At 40.9% G+C, this 19,796-nt stretch overlaps 1 protein-coding gene across 2 annotated transcripts in view; it reads left to right on the top strand.

The window, feature by feature from the left end:
* MAU2 (MAU2 sister chromatid cohesion factor) overlaps window positions 1-15,603 on the top strand; it is a 41,396-nt gene extending 25,793 nt beyond the window's left edge. For both annotated transcript variants that reach the window (XM_077475447.1, XM_077475446.1), the window contains exons 14-19: window positions 4,956-5,005; window positions 5,741-5,818; window positions 7,312-7,423; window positions 9,388-9,478; window positions 12,889-13,016; window positions 14,341-15,603. In XM_077475447.1, the coding sequence (XP_077331573.1) occupies window positions 4,956-5,005; window positions 5,741-5,818; window positions 7,312-7,423; window positions 9,388-9,478; window positions 12,889-13,016; window positions 14,341-14,415 (534 nt within the window). In that variant the 3' untranslated portion in view covers window positions 14,416-15,603. The remainder of the gene's footprint in view (window positions 1-4,955; window positions 5,006-5,740; window positions 5,819-7,311; window positions 7,424-9,387; window positions 9,479-12,888; window positions 13,017-14,340) is intronic.
* The last annotated feature ends 4,193 nt before the right edge of the window (window positions 15,604-19,796 follow it).

The raw sequence follows: 19,796 nt of genomic DNA, 5'->3' as shown, positions 1-19,796 counted from the left end.
CATTCATTTATGTGGAATATGTTGTAGCCACAAGCTCAAGAAATAACTCCACTGAAGAAGTTTTACAATATGTCCTATGCCCCTAGACAAATTTATAGTCCTCATTCCATGTCGGTGTACCTGGATAATATATCCTTTTAAAGGATCTCTGAGAAGATGCACAATGTATTGTTTCTAGAAGATGCTGTGGCATTAATGACTTTGAATATAGTTCTAAATGCCCAGTTTACTTTACAAGCAGAGGCATATTGGACTAATAAAGAACAGTCTTCCATTTCTTCTTTTTTTACACAAAAACAGCAAAAATCATTAGGAAATGTTTTTTCCCTAGCACAACAGGCTTCTTTGTGATAATTCCACAGATAAATATTGCTGCTTTGTTAGTCAGCCATTAGTCTGTGTGTGCTGCATAACTCATGAATGATATTGTGAATTTCTTCACATTTTCTACCATTAAAATGGTTGTAAACCCTTACAAACCACTTTGACCTACAGGTAAGCCTAGATTAAGGCTTACCTGTAAGTCCAAGAAATCTCCTAAACCTACACTGTTTAGGAGATATTTGCCGAAAGACAGACACCGCTGTCTACGGCTCATGCGGCACTGAGTGTGCCACAGTTAACAGTGATATGCCGCAAGTGGCGGCTCCCGTGCGCATGCGCGGGAGTGACGTCATCGCGGCTCCGACGAATGACAGTGCCACAGCAGCGAGACCCACCAAGAAGATAGAGCCTCCGGACTACAGGGGACAGCTGTAACTTCGCTGGCTCCTGTGTCAGGTAAGTGACACATAATGGGCTACTATGCGATGCATAGTAGTCCAGTATGCTTTACCTTTGCAGGGAATCAGAGGAAGTAAACTCGTCAGGGTTTACTTCCTCTTTAATGAGATTTGTTTTCTAGATGTTTTATAAAAAATTTTTACTTGATATTTTTATATGAGAAACTGTGTATTACTTTTTATTTTATTTTTTATACAAAATTACCTCCTGTTCCATTGTTTCATGTGACACATGAATATAATGCCACGTACACACGATCGGATTTTCCGCTGGAAAAATCTTGGATGGTTTTTCTGACAGAATTCCGCTTAAGTTTTACTTGCATACACACGGTCACACAACTTTTGACTGTCAAGAATGCGGTGACATACAGCACTATGACGAGCCGAGAAAATGAAGTTCAGTGCTTCAGAGCATGTGCCGAATTTTCTGAGCATGCGTCGGAATTGATACAAACGATCTGAACTTTTTTCCGACCGAAAAATTGAGAACTTAATCTTTTGCTGGCCGGAGTTCCGATCGTGTGTACGGGGCATAAGTCTGCACAAAAGTGGATGCCGTTTCCCCAAAACTGATATTGTAGCTTTTCCCTGATCCATTTGTTGGAACCTTGGATCTAACCCTTATATAAGCTTCATATTGGTCAATGTTGTAGTGTAGGGTTAATGACCTGCTTTCCTCCATTAAAATGTTTGGGCAGGGGATTGTTTTTTCAGATCTGAGTGCTGAATCCTGGGGAAAGGGGTGAAGATTACATGCTCCCCCATTGTTGAAAGAAGCTAATGCCGCTAAAGGGTTCTAATAATAAATAAAGCAGGGGGGGTGATTGGTGAAAGTGAAAATAATATAACAATTGATTTGCATTTTAATGAGTGAAATAAGTATTTGACCGCTTTGCAAAACATGACGTGGTACTTGGTGGTAAAACCCTTGTTGGCAATCGGAGGTCAGACGATTCAGTTGGCCCACCAGGTTTGCACACATCAAGGGAGGGATTTTGTCCCACTCCTCTTTACAGATCCTCTACAAGTCATTAACCGCTTAACCACTTGCCTACTGGGCACTTAAAACACCCTTCCTGCCCAGACCAATTTTCAGCTTTCGGTGCTCTCACACTTTGAATGATAATTACTCAGTCATGCAACACTGTACCCAAATGAATTTTTTGTTCCTTTTTTTTTTTTTTTTTTTTCTCCCACAGAGCTTTCTTTTGGTGGTATTTGATCCCCTCTGGGTTTATTTTTTGCGCTACAAATGAAAAAAGACCTAAGTTTGAAAAAAAAAAAATTCTTTGTTTCTGTGATAAAATTATGCAAATTATTAATTTTTCTTCATAAATTTTGACCATAATTTATACTGCTACATATCTTGGGTAAAAATGACCCAAATTAGTGGATATTATTTGGTCTTTGTGAAAGTTAGAGTCTACAAGCTGTGGTGCGAATCGCACAAAATTGATCACATCTGATGTACTGGTGGCCTATCTAATTTCTTGTGACCTGAACAAGCCAGGAAAGTACAAATATCCCCAAATGACCCCTTTTTTTTGAAAGTAGGCATTTCAAGGTATTTAGTAAGAGGCGTGGTAAGGTTTTTGATGTTGTCATTTTTTTTTTCCCCCACAATTCTTTGCAAAATATAGATTTTTATTTTTTTTTCCCCACAAAATTGTCATTGTAATAGGTTATTTCTCTCACATGGCATGTGTATACCACAAATGATGCCCCAAAATACATTCTGCTACTCCTCCTGAGTATTACAATACCACATGTGTGGGACTTTTTCACAGCCTGGCCACTTGGAGAGGCTCAACATGCAGGGAGCGCTGTCACGTGTTCTAGGAGCATAAATTACACATCTAAATTGTTGACTACCTATTACACTTTTGAAGGCCCTGGAGCACCAGGACAATGACGCGTGGCACTAATACTTGGCACCGATGACATGTGAAACTGAGATGGCACGGATACGTGGCATTAATGACACGTGACACTGACAGATGGCACTTATACGTGCCACTGGGGACAGGTGGCACTGGGGACAAATGCTACTGGGGGCAGGTTTCAGTTTTATTTTATGTATTTATTTTATTTTTTTTGTACTTAATGGCCGCTACAGCCGTTCATCTCTCCCTCCTCACACGCTGTCTGTGTGAGCAAGGAGAGCGACACTGAGAGATGATCTCCTGTTTACATATGAGATCCTCTCATTGGACACGCCGATCACGCTGTAAACGGCCGTTTACAGCTATCTGATTGGCTGTGTCCAAGGGACACGGCCAGCACAGAACTTCCCCGATGCGCGTTCTTAGGAGCGCGCATTGCGGCAGTAAATAGGAGGGCAGGGACGCCCTCCGGGCAGGGCGGCAAGTGGTTAAGGACCGCCTCACGCCGATGTACATCGGCAGAATGGCACAGCTGGGCACAAGCACGTACACGTGCGTTGCCCTTTAAGTGCCCAGCCGTAGGTCGCAAGCACGCCAGCGGCGGAGCACTCGCGACCCAGTCCTGAGCTGCGTGGCCGCGGGACCCGTGGACCCGATCGCCGCCGGTGTCCCGCAATCGGTCACAGAGCTAAAGAACGGGGAGAGTTGTGTGTAAACAAACCTCTCCTCGTGCTTCCTAGTGAGGCTGTCGCTGATCGTCTGTTCCCTGTTATAGGGGAAGACTATCAGTGATGTCAGACGCCAAGCCACGCCCCCTACAGTTAAAAAAAACACCCACACGTGACCCCTACACTGCCCCCTAGTGGTTAACTCCTTCACTGCCAGTCACCTTTTTTCAGTAATCGGTGCATTTATAATTGCACTGATTGCTGTATTAATGCCAATGGTCCCAAAAATGTGTCAAAATTGTCCGTGTCCGCAATAATGTCGCAGTCACAATAAAAATCGCTGATCGCCGCCATAACTAGTAAAAAAAATAAATAATAAATGCCATAAAACAATCCCCTATTTTGTAGACGCTATAACTTTTGCGCAAACCAATCAATGCTTATTGCGTTTTTTGTTTTTTTTTGTTTTTTTAAAAAAATATGTAGAAGAATACATATCGGCCTAAACTGAGGAAAAGAATGAAAATATATATATATATATATATATATATATATATATATATATATATATATATATATATATATATATATATATAATATAATTTGGGGGATATTTATAGCAAAATGTAAAAAAGCATTTTTTTTTTTTTTTTAAATTGCCGCTCTTTTTCTGTTCACAGCGCAAAAAATAAAAACCGCAGGGGTGATCAAATACCACCAAAAGAGAGCTCTATTTGTGGGAGGAAAAAAAACGTAAATTTTTGTTTTGGAGCCATGTCACATGACCGTGCAATTGTCAGTTAAAGCGACGCAGTGCCGAATCGCAGAAAGGGGCTTGGTCCTTTAGCTGGAAAATGCTCCGGGCTTAAGTGGTTAAAATGGTTATAAACTCTTTACAACCACTTTTGCCTACAGGTAAGCCTATAAGGCTTACCAGTAGGTACCATAAATTTCTCTTAAACTTCCACAGTTTAGGAGATTTACTGTATACGCATATGCTGACATCGGCACATGAACACTGAAGAAATTGCTCATACGTGCCGTTTCTTCAGCTGCTGTGCTGTGATCGACATCGCGGCTCTGGCCACTCACAGCGCTGGAGCCCGAGAACCTGGAAGTAACATTTTGGAGACGTGTAACAGGTACCCCCTTTCCACTCGAGTCCCCCTGCAGTCTTCTGGGACATGTCACATGACCTATAACACTGCATGACTATTCACAATGTGCATTGCGTCTCACACAGTTGTGAAGCCACAAGCTGTCATAGCCAGGTGGCCACAGGTGAGATGCCTTGGACAGTAGTCCAATGGAAAGAACAGCTTGGGTGAGCACATCGCTGGATCCTGGGACAGGTGAGTCCTAAAAATCAGCAGCTACAAAAAACTGTAGCTGCTGACTTTAACAAACACAAATATGACTAAAGCTCCTTTAAGTTCTTGTTCCTGGTTATCATGCAGAACCTGTAGTAAAAGTGCACTTTTATAAATTGTTTATAATGGCCATCTTTTGGGTACTCTTCAGCATGCGACCTTTACATGTAAATCTCTATGCTGAATTGTCCATATAGGTGAAGAACTTTACATCATGTAATTTGTGGAAATTGTCTTTCTCTCTTAAAGCTTTATAGTCTACTGGAAAGAATTAACCCAGACCATAATTTCCCTGTAAGGTAAGACTATTTTTTCAAACTATATTAGGGTGGAAATTTGTGATCAATCTAGGTACAAGCAATTGCAAACAAGCAATTCATCAATCATAATGAACAATGCAACACTTGGCTGTGCAGAGTAACCAATCTGCTGTTAAGCTTTAAAAATGAAAACTAGAAGCTGATTGGTTGCCATGTTCTATCTTGGTAAATTCCTCGGAGTAGTGTTCTGCATTTTTTTTACCTTTTTTTTTTTTTTTTTTTTTTTGTCCTACATCTAGAGCTATTAAAAATATCAATCAGATGAGATCTGCTGAACTAATGTCACTGACATTCTTAGAGTTTGTAGCACTGAAAAGCTGACTGAGACCCACTGAGTCATTGGTGCTTAGTGTGCTGTCCACTTCACTCTGAGCACCACTGCCCTAAGTGGCGAATAATTGTGTATGGTGGTTTTTCTTGTGAATTGTGATGTAATGTTATAGTAGTTTGGTTACACTTGGTAAAGTAATGTACACGGCTTCTCCGATTGTTAACCCTACATGGCTATGGTTTTCAAGGATTAAATACAGACATTGTACATGACATGCTAGTGATAAGTCACAAGATTGCTTTTGGTTTTTATTCACCTGTAAAAAAAATAAATAAAATGATGTTATTTTATCATTTTTATAATTATGTAGCATTAAATTACTGCAATATTTTAGACTTATTTTATTTTTTTGTGTAACCACTGTGCTAACACTTTCACTTTAGCTCACACTGCCTCCGTGCTGCAGCCTTCTACATCCGTGGATTATTCTCATTCTTCCAAGGCAGATACAACGAAGCAAAGTAAGCAATATAAGGAAAAGGACAGGGTTTTATGGTTTGTTTTAAATGGTAGCTTTTTTTTTTTTTCTGGCACTAAGTACCTAATTTGACAGGGACCCACTTTTGCTCAGATTGCCTGGCCCCTTCACTGTCTGCAACCTCCTGGGACATGTCACAGGAGGCTGCAGGACCAGCCGCTTCTCAGTCTACATGACTGCACCAGGGGACCTGAGGACCAGCAAAGAACCGCCTTGGGTGAAAACAGTGCTGGATCCCTGGGCTGGTAAATGTTTTAATAAAGCCAGCAACTACATTGTTTGTAGCTGCTGTTAAAGAATTCCAGCTTTTCCTCCCCAAAACAGATGCATTATGCATGTAAATGAATCAGCCCTACTGCATGACTACAGAGCAAGGGCTATGGGAGGTTATTATGAAGGTGTTTCCCTTATATGTAAATCAGTTCAGATAGCTGGGCTCTGGGAGGGTGGAATCTGAGGGGTGGGACTCTCCTTGTTTATACTGGTTAACGTATTTAACTGGGCAGGCTTTATATTGAATTGTGGACCATATAATCCTGCCCAGAAGCAGCACAGCTAACTTTCAGAACAGACTCTGTATTGAGGGGTTTCCTTCTTGAATAATGCTGTGATCTGTGAAGTGGGACTCTTCCTGTATGTGTCTGGGTGGGTTTAAATGCTAATTGGGATGTATTCCTTCCCACCCAGTGCCGTCTTTAATATTGATTGGACCTTGGAAAAACATTTTCTTGTTCCCCCCACAAATGTAATTTCATCTCCATCCCTACAAAGTATTATAGAAGGGGAGGTATAGAAATGTTACATAGTGCAGTATTTTGAACAGTAGTATTCTGGTAAGGACATGGTATACTGCAGCAGGGTGCAGCATTGTAGAGATTGGGGCTCTCCAGTACCAAGAGTAGCTAGTATGAGTTGGGGGCAGGGTAAGTAGAAATGGGCGCAGTGTTAGAGAGTGGGGCTTCTTAGTACTACTAGTGAGCAGAATGAGATGGGGCCGAGTACATGAGGGGGTACAGTTGAGTGGGGCTCCCTGTACTAATGGGTGCATGTGGCTGGGTATAGTAAGGGGGTGCAGGGTTATGCAGAATAACATTTTCTAGTAGATGGGGTAGTATTCACAGTAAAGGGGAAGCAGTATTTAAGAGTGGGGCCCCCCAGTAATGTAAGGGAGTAGGCTACATTCAAAAGTGCAGTGTTCTACAAATTGGGCCTTCCCAGTACTGGAAAGCAGCTAGGGTGGGGAGGAAGGATGCAGCATTATACACAGGGATGATGGGTGCTCCCTTGTACAATCGGGATGCAGTGTTGAATAGCATGGATCAGTATGGGGTTGTAGAAGGGTTAATAGTTGGGGTGCAATGTTTTCCAATCTGGGGAAGTATGGATTTGCGGGCAGGTGAATCAGTTTTTAAGAATACTATATAAATGCTTTGATTTTCCTTCAGTATTTCAGATTTGTTTTTACTTCTATTGCAGACGATTTTTGCGTGAAACTTTAAAGATGTCAAATGCTGAAGACCTCAACCGACTTACGGCATGTTCTTTGGTGCTCCTTGGTCACATTTTCTATGTGCTGGGGAATCACAGGGTAGGAATATATATATATTTTTTTTCATGCATTTCTGTGCATTTAGCTTGGTGTATATAAATCCAATCCCTAAAATCTTGTATAAGTTTTATTACCATGCTATAATTTCAAAAGTTGGGTAACCATGCTCTTTCAATAGTTTGCATGTGATCAGCAGACCACAGCCTTTCGTCACATCTTTGTTAGGTGAACTGTGTGTGTCTCTTAAAAGTGGAGCATTGTCTCTTCTGGTGACTTTATTGTAAAGTCAGATTAAGAGGTGTTTGATGTGCTTGTGATATACAATCTATTTGAAGCTGATACCCCATCCATTTGATCACTGCAACTTTATACTAGAACCTAGGTTGCTAGTACAATTTTTGTGTGCAGCGAAGACTTCTGTTTTCCCCATATGCTCTGTCACACAGGCTTTCAATGAAGACTGCAAGTGGTTGTTATTACACAATATGCAAGCATAGTCTAATGTCGTCATCAGAAAACCCATCCTGAGAAAGTACCTCATGATATACAGGGTTAATCTTTTCATAGGCACTCATCAGTTTAAATCCTATTTTTAAATGATTCTAGTAAGTAATCTGTGATGCAAAACATTAAGGCTTTTTATTCACACCTTTCTGTGTGTGTGTTTTTGTGTGAAATCAACAATCGTGCATTTTTTTGTGTCCTGTCATTGTCACAGTGTGTTGATGCATCAAAAATTGGACAATGCAGGTCATTGCTTCACGTAGATCTGAACTAGCAGTATTTTAAACAATGGCTAACCTGTGTAAATGTGTTGACCTGCATTCAAATGTGTGGGTGTATATGGGCCCTAATGGTCACTCTGAAAATATTTATGCACAGTCAGGATAGTTGAGATAAACTTTGCCACACTAGTGAATACTTGACATTTGGTTTAAAAGGAGTAAAGAAGGCTGAAAAACATGGTTCTACAGTGTGGATAAGTCTGTAAAAAGGGAAAAAAAACTTTAGAAAACATTTGGCTTTGTAATGACTGCAGTATTTGAGGAATTGGCAATTTGGAGTCTTAGGAGGGGTAAAAAAAAGCATGCGATTCAGCTTGCAGACAAGTTAAAGTAAATCACCAGCCTAAAGTATTGGGTTTCACATCGTGTGGGAGAACCTGTCATTTTTTTTTTTTTTTTTTTTGCAATATAACTTCACTGAGAGTCAATGTACTGTGGTTTTTTTTATTTTATTTTTTTTCCCTCCCTTGGTGGTATAACAGACACAATAAGTCAAAATCTTCCTAATTGGTTTACAGAGAGCCTTTAAAGTGGTTGTAAACCCTTACAAACCACTTTGACCTACAGGTAAGCCTAGATTAAGGCTTACCTGTAGGTCCAAGAAATATCTCCTAAACCTATATGGTTTAGGAGATATTTGCCCGAAAACGGGTACCGCTCTCTACGGCGCATGCGCCGTAGACAGCGGCGCGCAGGCGCACTGAGCGCGGCAGTTCCAAGAATGGAGCTGCCGCATTTGTCGACTCCCGTGCACATGCGCGGGAGTGACGTCATTGCGGCTTCGCCGAATTACAGCGGCGGAGCTGCGAGACGCCACCAGCAAGATGGATGCGGCGGACTACAGGGGACAGCGGCGACTTCGCTGGCTCCTGTGTCAGGTAAGTGACGCATAATGGGCTACTATGCGATGCATAGTAGTCCATTATGCTTTACCTTTGCAGGGAAAAAAAAGAGGAAGTAAACTCATCAGGGTTTACTTCCTCTTTAAAAGACTGATAAACCACACTGCCCAAAACGCAATAAATCTTGCGTATCACAATTGCTTTCAAGCAGTCATGTATAATGGTGTATGAATCCGCTGTTATGTTGACCTTTTTATAATTTTACTATACATTTCAAGCTTATTTTTAGGTTGTAATGCATTAAGTTTTTTTTTAATGAAAATTGATACTAAGGTTCTTTTTTTGTTCTCCACTGTCTTTTTTGTTTTTCTATTAGGAGAGCAACAATATGGTTGTCCCTGCCATGCAGCTGGCCAGCAAGATCCCAGATATGTCCGTGCAGCTCTGGTCCTCAGCTCTGCTAAGAGGTATGAACACAGCCTTAAAACAGCCTTCAATTCATAACTAGTTTAAAGGGGTATTTTATTGGGACCACAGTATGGCTAAGTACTTTGCTGCCTAATTTAGAGATTGCTTGCTGCGTACATAAATGTATGCAGTCCCTTCCAGCAGCACCATAACTAGAAACATTCCCTGAAATTCATGGCTACTGGCACAAACAAATTTTGCAAAAGAGTCTTTCATATGTTCTAAAAGTGGAGGCAGCGTATGCCAAATTCATGTACCTGTCTAGAACATTAAGAATGCACATCATATGCTTTCGCTAAATCTGTTTGCGCCAGGTTCTCTCTGTACGCCAAAAGAAAGCTGGTCTTAATTAGCTCCACTTTCACAAAATAACTGAACTGTCAGTATTTTATTTTTAATTTGGCACATTCAATGCGCCAGAATTAGTGGTGCATTTTTTTAACTAATTTTGTGCAGGAGTCGCGGTCAGCCAAAAATGACGCAGATGCTTTGTTTTTTGTGCAATACGTTAATAAGAGGGGTTAACACCAGAAAAGTGTCACAGCCGCTTTATTGAATTCCCCCATTATGTTTTTAGGACATATATTAAGCTGGCCTTGCACCTGTAGCATTTTGTTAGAAAATTGTCGTTTTTTCAGAACGTTCATTCGATTACTTATGAGCTAAAAGGGAAAATTCAACTATTTTGTTTCAGCCAGAGCAAGTGGAAAAAAAAATCAAGACAAGAATGGAAAATTTATTGAATCTAATGGGAACTAACACATTTCTAATAAGTTCGCTCTCGGAAAAGAAAAATCATAACTAATTTTATTCCCATGTACTTGTTAAAGTTAATGCGGAGGTAGAACAGTCGTTCTACAGTAATCGAGACATTGACTACAATAAAAACCTGTTCCAAATCGGTAGAGCCCTTGAAGCTGCCGTTGGTTGGTCAGACAAGTGACTTTTAGGTTTTCTACAGGTGTAAGGCCAGCATTACAGCTTGCTGTCCAGTAATCCCATTGAGGGATCAACAAACAGTCATAAGGAAGCCTATTTAAGACAGCTTAAAATGACTGGCAGAACAATAGGATAACAAGCATGCCTTATGTCTCCCTTGTCAAGGAAATCTCTTGGTGTCCGACTACTGTAGTTTGGTAACCTTGATCTGCAGTGTAGTCTCTATTACCAATGTTTTACCTCATGTAAACACAGTGACAAATATCTGTTACTTTATACCAGGGGCTGTCAATTGCAAATTTCATTCTGGGTTGCATTAGCATTTTGATTGCCTTCAATGGGCTGGTTGTATCTGTGAAACTATATAACTGTATCTACTCTTTATCATATTAAATAAATGCCTCTGCATTCAATTTTTACTGGTTTTAGTTATAACTTACGACTTAAGCTGTGAAGGGCAGGTGCAGACTGGCACGGAGACCACTTGGACTCCTGTAATAGATGATGCAAGTTTGAAAAGGAGGGTCGCACACCGCTGGTATCATCCACAAAAAACTTTATTGGAGACTGCTTTGACAGAAAGAACATGGCTCTGCCATGGCGTTCTGTCTGAGCAATCTCCAGTAAAAGTTATGTGCATAACCCTCCTTTACAACTAGCATAGAATAGTATTCTCCTAAGCAGATGTCCAGTAGGGATCGACCGATACGATACCAATATTTTGGCCACCTCTCATGCCAATATTTGCCAATGTTTTGTACATTTAAACTTTTCAAAAATCACTTTTTTATGCACAAATCTGGTATAAACTGAACATGTTAATTTTTATTAAAATTAAACATTAAGTACTCATTCTTTACATGAAAACTGATGGGAGAAAAACGCACTCAGATTTCAAAACTGACATCTCTGTAGTGTGATGAACAAGGTCTATAAGCAAAAAACTGGGAAAAATAAAGTGCTTGAAAAACAATAAATGGCTTCCCGAAAAAGTATAACTGTTACTAGTGCTCTGCACCGCACTGATTAAATTTAAATCACTACTGCAGTGCAAAAAGAGAAACGGTGGACAGGGCACACTGACACTACATGTTCTTCAATACTCCCAGTTAAGTAGAAGAATATTATAGTGCAAAAAAAACATAACATTTCAGCATGTTCACCTGCGCACGAAGGCTTAAAGACTTTGTGTGATTGTTCAGCACGCTACTGTGCACAGTCTGCAGACCTCTTGGCCCCAAAAAGATTGCCGCTGCCATGGAGACTAATATCGGTCTAGATTGTGACAGATGCAGATGTTTTGAAAAATGCTGACATTTGCTCGCAATACTCGGCCTTCCCGATAATCTGTTGATCCCTAATGTCCAGAGCATTCCTACTTCCTTATATCAGATGTCAAAACCCCCTCACCCTCCCATACTTCATAGCGCACCCCCCTTACCTTGTGCTGCTGCCAGGAAGAAGCTGGGGCGGGGGGGAGTTGGGACGCAAAGTGCAGGTTCTGAGAGGCACAGGGTCTGTAGGAATTGCTCTGTCATCCTCTCAGCTGCCAACTGCTGAGACTGGGTGCATGGACAAGCCTCTCAAAGTTTAGGGTCTGGCAGAGGAGTTCTGTCGTCCTCTGCAGCCAACAGCTCAGGCAAGGCGGGGACAGATGGAGAGGTGGAGGGCCATATGAAATGGCCTGGCGGGCTGGATTCGGCCCAAAAGCCCGTGTGTTTTGATATGTGCTTTATACAAATGGAGAGACATATTTTTATTTATACCTGTGCAAATGCTAGTCTCATTTGTGTAAAGCTTATGTATTTTAGTTTACGGGCCTGTTTAATATGTGAATAGTTCTCAATCAATGTCAAATTATGTACCAGGACAGTTTTCAGAGTCATAATAGACTGACAATTACTAGGTCATGAAACACCGTACTGAATTCTGTATCCTATTTTGGTAAGTGAGCTTTATTTTGGTGGTATCTGATAACCACTTGGTTTCGTTACTATTTAAAAAAAAAAAAAAAAAGCCTTACTTTGTTATCAAACACAAAAAAAAATTGCCAGGTCAGTCCAAACACCATTTAAAATCCTTTTTTTGGAAGTGGACACTAAATTATCTTTTTGTGGAGAAAAAAAAAGTGGTTAAGATGTGCCTAGTCTTTAAAAGTCAACCACTGAAAACAGGTAGTGGCAATAATCCCTCTACCCCCTCGTTTTTGGTGGTCAATAGCACTTTAACCCTCCCCCCCCCCCCCCCCCCCACCCTGAATCCACTGCTGCCACTCACCTTCCTCATTACAAACGGGTTGAATGTTTGAAAACGCATGCTGAACCAATCGCAGCCATCGCAAGATGCAGAACCCCTCTAATTTTGCCTGAGATCTGCGCTGACTATAGCAGACCAATCACAAAGCACAATACCTTATCTAACAATTAAGCAAATGTTTTTTCCAATGTATCTGTTTCTTTGTCATACACAGATCTGAACAAGGCTTGTGGAAACACAATTGATGCCCATGAGGCAGCACAGATGCACCAAAACTTCTCTCAGCAATTGCTCCAGGATCATATAGAAGCATGTAGTCTTCCAGAACACAATCTCACAACGGTTAGTGTTTGTATTCCCTGAAAAAAAAATCTTAAAATTAATGTAAATCATGGAGAGCTGTTCTCTACGCGCTCAAAGCTGTCAAAAAAATAAAAATAAAAAAAGCCTCCCTCTAAATATTTATCAACATTTCTCAGCATAAACAATGTATCATTTGATTCTTTGAGATCAAAGGGATAAACTCCTGTCTGCAAACAAGGTCAGTTTAACAACTTAAAGACCATGCCTTTTTCTGACACTTGTTGCTTACAAGTTAAAATCGGTACTTCTTGCTAGAAAATTACTTACACATATTATGTTTGGAGGTTGTGTGTAGATAGATACACCTTTTTGTTCAAGTGTGGCAAAGGCATACTAGCTCATTATGAATAACTTACCTGAGAATGAAGCCCCCCGAAGCGGTCCTCCGGCCTTCATGTCTGCCGCTGCCATGGATCCCAGAGTGACTGCCGGGTCTCGCTGCTCCAGCGCTGTGATTTCCCGGAGCAGCGATGTCACTCCTGCGCATGGGAGCCGACATTCACGGCATATCGCCGCGGCCTGCCCAGTGCGCCTGCGCGCAGCTGTCTACAGCGCATGCGCCATAGACATCGGTGGCTGTCTTTTTGGAAATGTCTCCTAAACCGTATAAGTTTAGGAGATGTTTCTTGGACCTACAGGTAAGCCTTAATATAGGCTTATCTGTAGGTCAAAGTGGTTTGTAAGGGTTTACAACCACTTTAAAATGTAAACAGAGCTGCGCATGCAACATCTTGGTGTCAGAAGGAATTAAGTATGCATAGTTTCATAGTTCATAGTTTAATAGTTAGTAAGGTTGAATAAAGACACCAGTCCATCCAGTTCAACCTGAGTGAGTGTTTACAACTGTCCCCATCCCTGTACACTCACACCAGTCCCTAACCTCAAGGAGCCCACAATCCTAGGTCCCCATTCATATACTAGGGCCAATTTTGGACAGAAGCCAATTAACCTACCTGCATGTCTTTGGATTGTGGGATGAAACTGGAGTACCCAGAGGAAACCCACGCAGGCACAGGGAGAACATGCAAACTCCAGGCAGGTAGTGTCGTGGTTGGGATTTGAACCAGCGACCCTTCTTACTGCTAGGTGAGAGTGCTAACCACTACACCACATGTGTTGGCGTTGCGTCATTCTCCCCTCCAGCTGATCAAGACAGGAGATCTCAGGCTTTTGCCACTTTTTTTTTTTTTTTTTTGTTTACTTTTAATTTGTCTTAGTAAAAATTTTGATCTACGTTGAAGTAATCTTTTTGTCAGAATGATTGATCTGAGGTTATTCAGTGTATTCATTTTATTTCTTTCAGTGGACAGATGGATCACCACCTGTACAATTTCAGGCTCAGAATGGACCTACTACCAGCTTGGCCAGTCTTTTGTGAAAGCTAAACTCATCTAAACAATACCACAAACTGATCCCGCACTCACTGAACAGGATTCTTCTGTGTACAGAACTGTGGAAGGTCAACACCGGCAAGGGAATGCACAGTACATTCAAATTCAGTTCTGGAAGTGAAAGGATGTCGTGGACATGCCAACAAAGGCATTTTCTAGTGTCCTCTGTTCAGAGACTCCATGTTTTGGAGACAGAGCTACATGCTGCATTATTCTGACACTCCTCTTGTCTGCAAGCGATACTGGCTCCCTCCCCAAGTGCATGGTGCGTGGCAAAGGTTATACCTTCCCTTTTGCACGATAAGGGGTAATAGAATTTGGAACAATATTTTTTGTGCTATATTTAATATCTGCCTTCAGCTTTGTTTCCCTTTATGGAATAGATTTAACAGAGAAGGGCATTTTTAGATTTTATATTCATAAATATATATATATAATACTATCAATGTTTTAACTTTTTGCTGCACACAAATACGGTTTTTGGGGTAGTTGGAATGACTCTTTCCCTCTTCTCCATTCTCCCTTTTGGATAAATTATATTTTCTTGGGGAATGGTTTTAATATTTGATATAGTTTTGTAGGGGATCATCACATTACCCTTTCACTGCTAGGGCAAGATGGCTGACAGACCATTAAACCAATAAGACTGGTGGATATTTAGCAGTTTAAGGCAGTTTTTAAATTATCAGCGGAAATGTTAAAGCCTTTTTTATTTACCATGCAAATACTTTTAAATCTTGTATCCTGAAGAATGTTAAGCCAATTTTTAATGTTCCCTTTTTTTTTTTTTTTTTTTTTTTTTTTTTTTTACTGTTCTATACATTTTAAGAAATCAATACCCGTATTTCCAGTACTTGTTGTGGTTTCCATGGAACAGCCATTGTCACTCCCGAACATCACTACATGTTTGCAGCAGTGTGTCAGTTAGACCCACGTTTTTAGGACACAGAGGATGAAGTGGTGTCATTTGTTTTCTATTCTCGGCTATATCTTCTGGCTTGTTAACGATACTACTAGTTATGTATTTTAACATTTTTAGCTGTACATGATATCACGGAGCAGTAGAAATGTAATATTATCAATGGTTCCTCCATTTTATTTAATATATTTAATGTATATGACCCCTTGTTTAATAGCCATTAAAGCTCAAACTCTATTTTTCAGAGATGATGTAAGCTGTGCCTCCATTGGCTTTTTTTCTAAAGTGGTCCCAGAATTATGGTCTAAAATTGTTTTTACACGTTAGCAGTGATGAACTGGTTTTGTCACTTGGCAAACAGTGGGAATATTTGTTGCTTTCCTCTTAATGTACAACCTTTTTCAGCCATGCAGAGACTATCAGCAAGCTTTAAAGTGGTTGTAAACTCAGGTTTTTTTTTTTCTTTTAAATCTTAATGCATCAAGATAAAAAAAACCTTCAGTGTGCAGCAGCCCCCTAATACTTACCCGAGCCCTATCTTGATCCAGCAATGATGCATGAGAGACATGGCTGTTCAGCACTCTACCTCCCGATGGGCTGAGACACACAGCGGGCACCATTGGCTCTGCTGTCAGTGAGCCAATAAGGGGAGAGCGAGGGGGAAGGCCGAGCCACGACTCCCTGTCTGAATGGACACACAGCAGTGGCTTGATTCAGGTGCCCCCACAGCAAGCTGCTTGCTCTTGGAGGCATGCAACAGGAGGAAGGGGCCAGAAGTGCTAGCGAGGGACTTGAGAAGGAGGATCCAGGCTGCTCAGTGCAAAATCGCTGCACAGAGCAGGTATGTATAACACGTTTGTTTAGTTTTAAACAAAAATAAAAAGACTTTAGTGTCAAAGGTGAGTAGATGGTACAGCACTCCCCTATAGTTACTGTATCAATTGCCACAATGAAAGTACACAATAGTTGAGGCCTTATGTATCACTTGAAATGAATGAAATGTATTAAGCTAGGTATATCATACAGACGAAAACATCAATACTGTAAAACAAGACACCGCTGTGATGCAATTAACAGTGGTAAACCGTGATGTATACATACAATGATGTTCTATATATACTTGTTAAAACATAATATGCAAAGTCCAAAATAGTGAAGAAACTTTTCCGTGAAGTTCATGTGGAGTTCAAAAAACCTCCAGTGCCCGCCACCTTCCAAATTATACGATCACCTCCATTTGTGACCTTTAGCAGGTCAACATGTGCCTTTCCCTTTTTAACCACTTCAGGACCGCCGTATTGCCATTGTACGTCAGCACAATGGCACAGGCAGGCAGAATCGCGTACATCTACGTGATTGCCTTCCAGCGGGTGGGGGGTCCCATCGGACCCCCTCCCGCTGGTTACGGCGGTCCGATTCGGTGCAGGAGCGCTCCGTGATGAGGGGATGGCCGTTCGTTTTCGGCCACCCCCTCTGGATCGCTCCTGGCCAATGAGAAGCTTCCTCCCCTGTGTATTGTTTAGGAATTATTTTTTTAGGTTCACCGCCAGGTTTTTATATCGCTAGGTACCCCGATATACTACCCAATAATGTTTTTAACCCCCTGATTGCCGCTAGTTAACCCTTTCACCCCCTTTTGCCAGTGTCACTAAGCGATCGTTTTTCTGATCGCTGCATTAGTGTCGCTACAGTCGCTAGGTAGCTAGTTATTTTTTTAGGTTCACCGCCAGGTTTTTATAGCGCTAGGTACCCCGATATACTACCCAATAATGTTTTTAACCCCCTGATTGCCGCTAGTTAACCCTTTCACCCCCTTTTGCCAGTGTCACTAAGCGATCATTTTTCTGATCGCTGCATGTGTCGCTAGGTAGCTAGTTATTTTTTTAGGTTCACCGCCAGGTTTTTATATCGCTAGGTACCCCGATATACTACCCAATAATGTTTTTAACCCCCTGATTGCCGCTAGTTAACCCTTTCACCCCCTTTTGCCAGTGTCACTAAGCGATCGTTTTTCTGATCGCTGCATTAGTGTCGCTACAGTCGCTAGGTAGCTAGTTATTTTTTTAGGTTCACCGCCAGGTTTTTATAGCGCTAGGTACCCCGATATACTACCCAATAATGGTTTTAACCCCCTGATTTCCGCTAGTTAACCCTTTCACCCCCTTTTGCCAGTGTCACTAAGCGATAATTTTTCTGAACGCTGCATCAGTGTCGCTAGTGTCGCTAGGTAGCTAGTTAACTAGGCTCCCAAAAAGTCCCCCACATGTGGTATCCCCGTACTCGGGAGAAGCAGCAGAATTTATTTTGGGGTGTAATTTGACTTCTGCCCATAGCATGTGTGAGCAATATATCATTTAGTGACAACTTTGTGCAAAAAAAAAAAAGTTTGTAATATTCCCGCAACTTTTGGCAAAATATAAAATATTCCATGGACTCAACATGCCTCTCAGTAAATAGCTTGGGGTGTCTACTTTCCAAAATGGGGTCATTTGGGGGGGTTTTGTGCTATTTTGGCATTTTATGGCCTTCGAAACTGTGATAGGTAGTGAGGAGTTAAATCAAAAATTTGCACCCTTAGAAATCCTGAAGGTGGTGATTGGTTTTCGGGGTGCCGTGCGCGACTAGACTCCCAAAAAGTCCCACACATGTGGTATCCCCGTACTCGGGAGAAGCAGCAGAATGTATTTTGGGGTGTCATTTCACATATAACCATGGCATGTGTGAGCAATATATCATTTAGTGACAACTTTTTGTAAAAAAAATTTTTTTTTTTTTTTTTGTCATTATTCAATCCCTTAGGACAAAAAAAATAAATATTCAATGGGCTCAACATACCCATCAGCAATTTCCTTGGGGTGTCTACTTTCCAAAATGGGGTCATTTGGGGGGGATTTGTACTGCCCTGCCATTTTAGCACCTCAAGAAATGAGATCGGCAGTCATAAATTAAAAGCTGTGTAAATTCCAGAAAATGTACTCTAGTTTGTAGACGCTATAACTTTTGCGCAAACCAAAAAATATACGCTTATTGACATTTTTTTTACTAAAGACATGTGGCTGAATAAATTTTGCCCTCAATGTATGACTAAAATTTAGTTTATTCGATTTTTCTTATAACAAAAAGAAGAAAATATCTTTTTTTTTCCAAATTTTCGCTCTTTTTTCATTTATATCGCAAAAAAAAAAAATCGCAGAGGCAATCAAATACCATCAAAAGAAAGCTCTATTTGTGGGAAGAAAAGGACGCAAATTTCGTTTGGGTGCAATATTGCATGACCGCGCAATTACCAGTTAAAGCAGCGCAGTGCGAAATTGCAAAAAGACCTCTGGTCCTTAAGGTGTTTATTGGTCCGGAACTGAAGTGGTTAAGGGGCTTTTAAAAAACCTCTGGTGTGTAGATGGATTCCTAATTAGTATATCTACTGTGTCTTTTGGTAATCTTTAACAGTGGTACAGAACTCAGAAAACTGACAGTGCTGAATTGTTTAAAAACTTTAATAAAAAACAAAGTAACACATTTTTCAGTGCACTGGCTCTGGTGCACTCAGACAGCATGCATAGCACATTTAGGGTGTGTAGACCCCTAAGGATCATGTGGATGTTGAAATGGCAACCAACAAACTGTGTGCGTGCTGATGTTACTAGGCCCTGCCCCAAGGAGCCCTCTACCCACCAGAGGTTTTTTAAGCCCCTTAAAGGGAAAGGCACATGTTGACCTGTGGAAGGTCACAAATGGAGGTGAGCGCATAATTTGGAAGGTGGTGGGCACTGGAGGTTTTTTGAAATGGTTTCTTTGCTATTTTTCACTTTGCATATTCTGTTTTAACAAATATATACAACATGATTGGGTGTGTACAGCACTGTCTGCATCACAGCAGTGTCGTTTTAAGCTATTGATTGTTTTGGTCTGTATGATTTATTTGCCCAGTTTAATACATTGCATTCTTTCAAGTGATGTATAGGGCCTCCTATATAGCGTAATTGCATTGTGGCAATTTAATATAGTAACTATAGGTGAGCGCTGTACCATCTACTCACTTTTTTCACCATTTACAGTCAAGACCACCAGGTTCACAGCAGCAGACCCCAACATAGATATTGGTCAAGTCTGTCTTTTTATATTTCCTTTGCACAGTCTGTGCGCACATAGTAGCGCAGGGGGTTAAAGCACTTATTTAAGACTTTAGTATCACTTTAATTATGATGGATCTCTAGATATTATATCTAGATTTAGGTATATTATGGCAAGAGTTTGACTCTTTGCATGGTGTCCTCGCTTGCCTTGACTAGGGATGAAAGATTATCCCCCTTCAGTACAGTCATGCTAGAACTGAGGTTCTTTTGTCACCTGCAGATGTCAGTTGTCCATGTATTCTTATGAATAAAATAAGCTAAGTGTGCACCACTAAAAGTAAAAAAAATTCATTAATTGAGGTGAATTCATGTATGC

Source organism: Lithobates pipiens, unplaced genomic scaffold (assembly GCF_037356315.1).
Source record: "Lithobates pipiens isolate NorthernLeopardFrog02 unplaced genomic scaffold, aLitPip1_a1.2 Scaffold_13, whole genome shotgun sequence".
NCBI classification, from domain to species: domain Eukaryota; kingdom Metazoa; phylum Chordata; class Amphibia; order Anura; family Ranidae; genus Lithobates; species Lithobates pipiens.
This window is presented reverse-complemented; position numbering and strand designations above follow the sequence as displayed.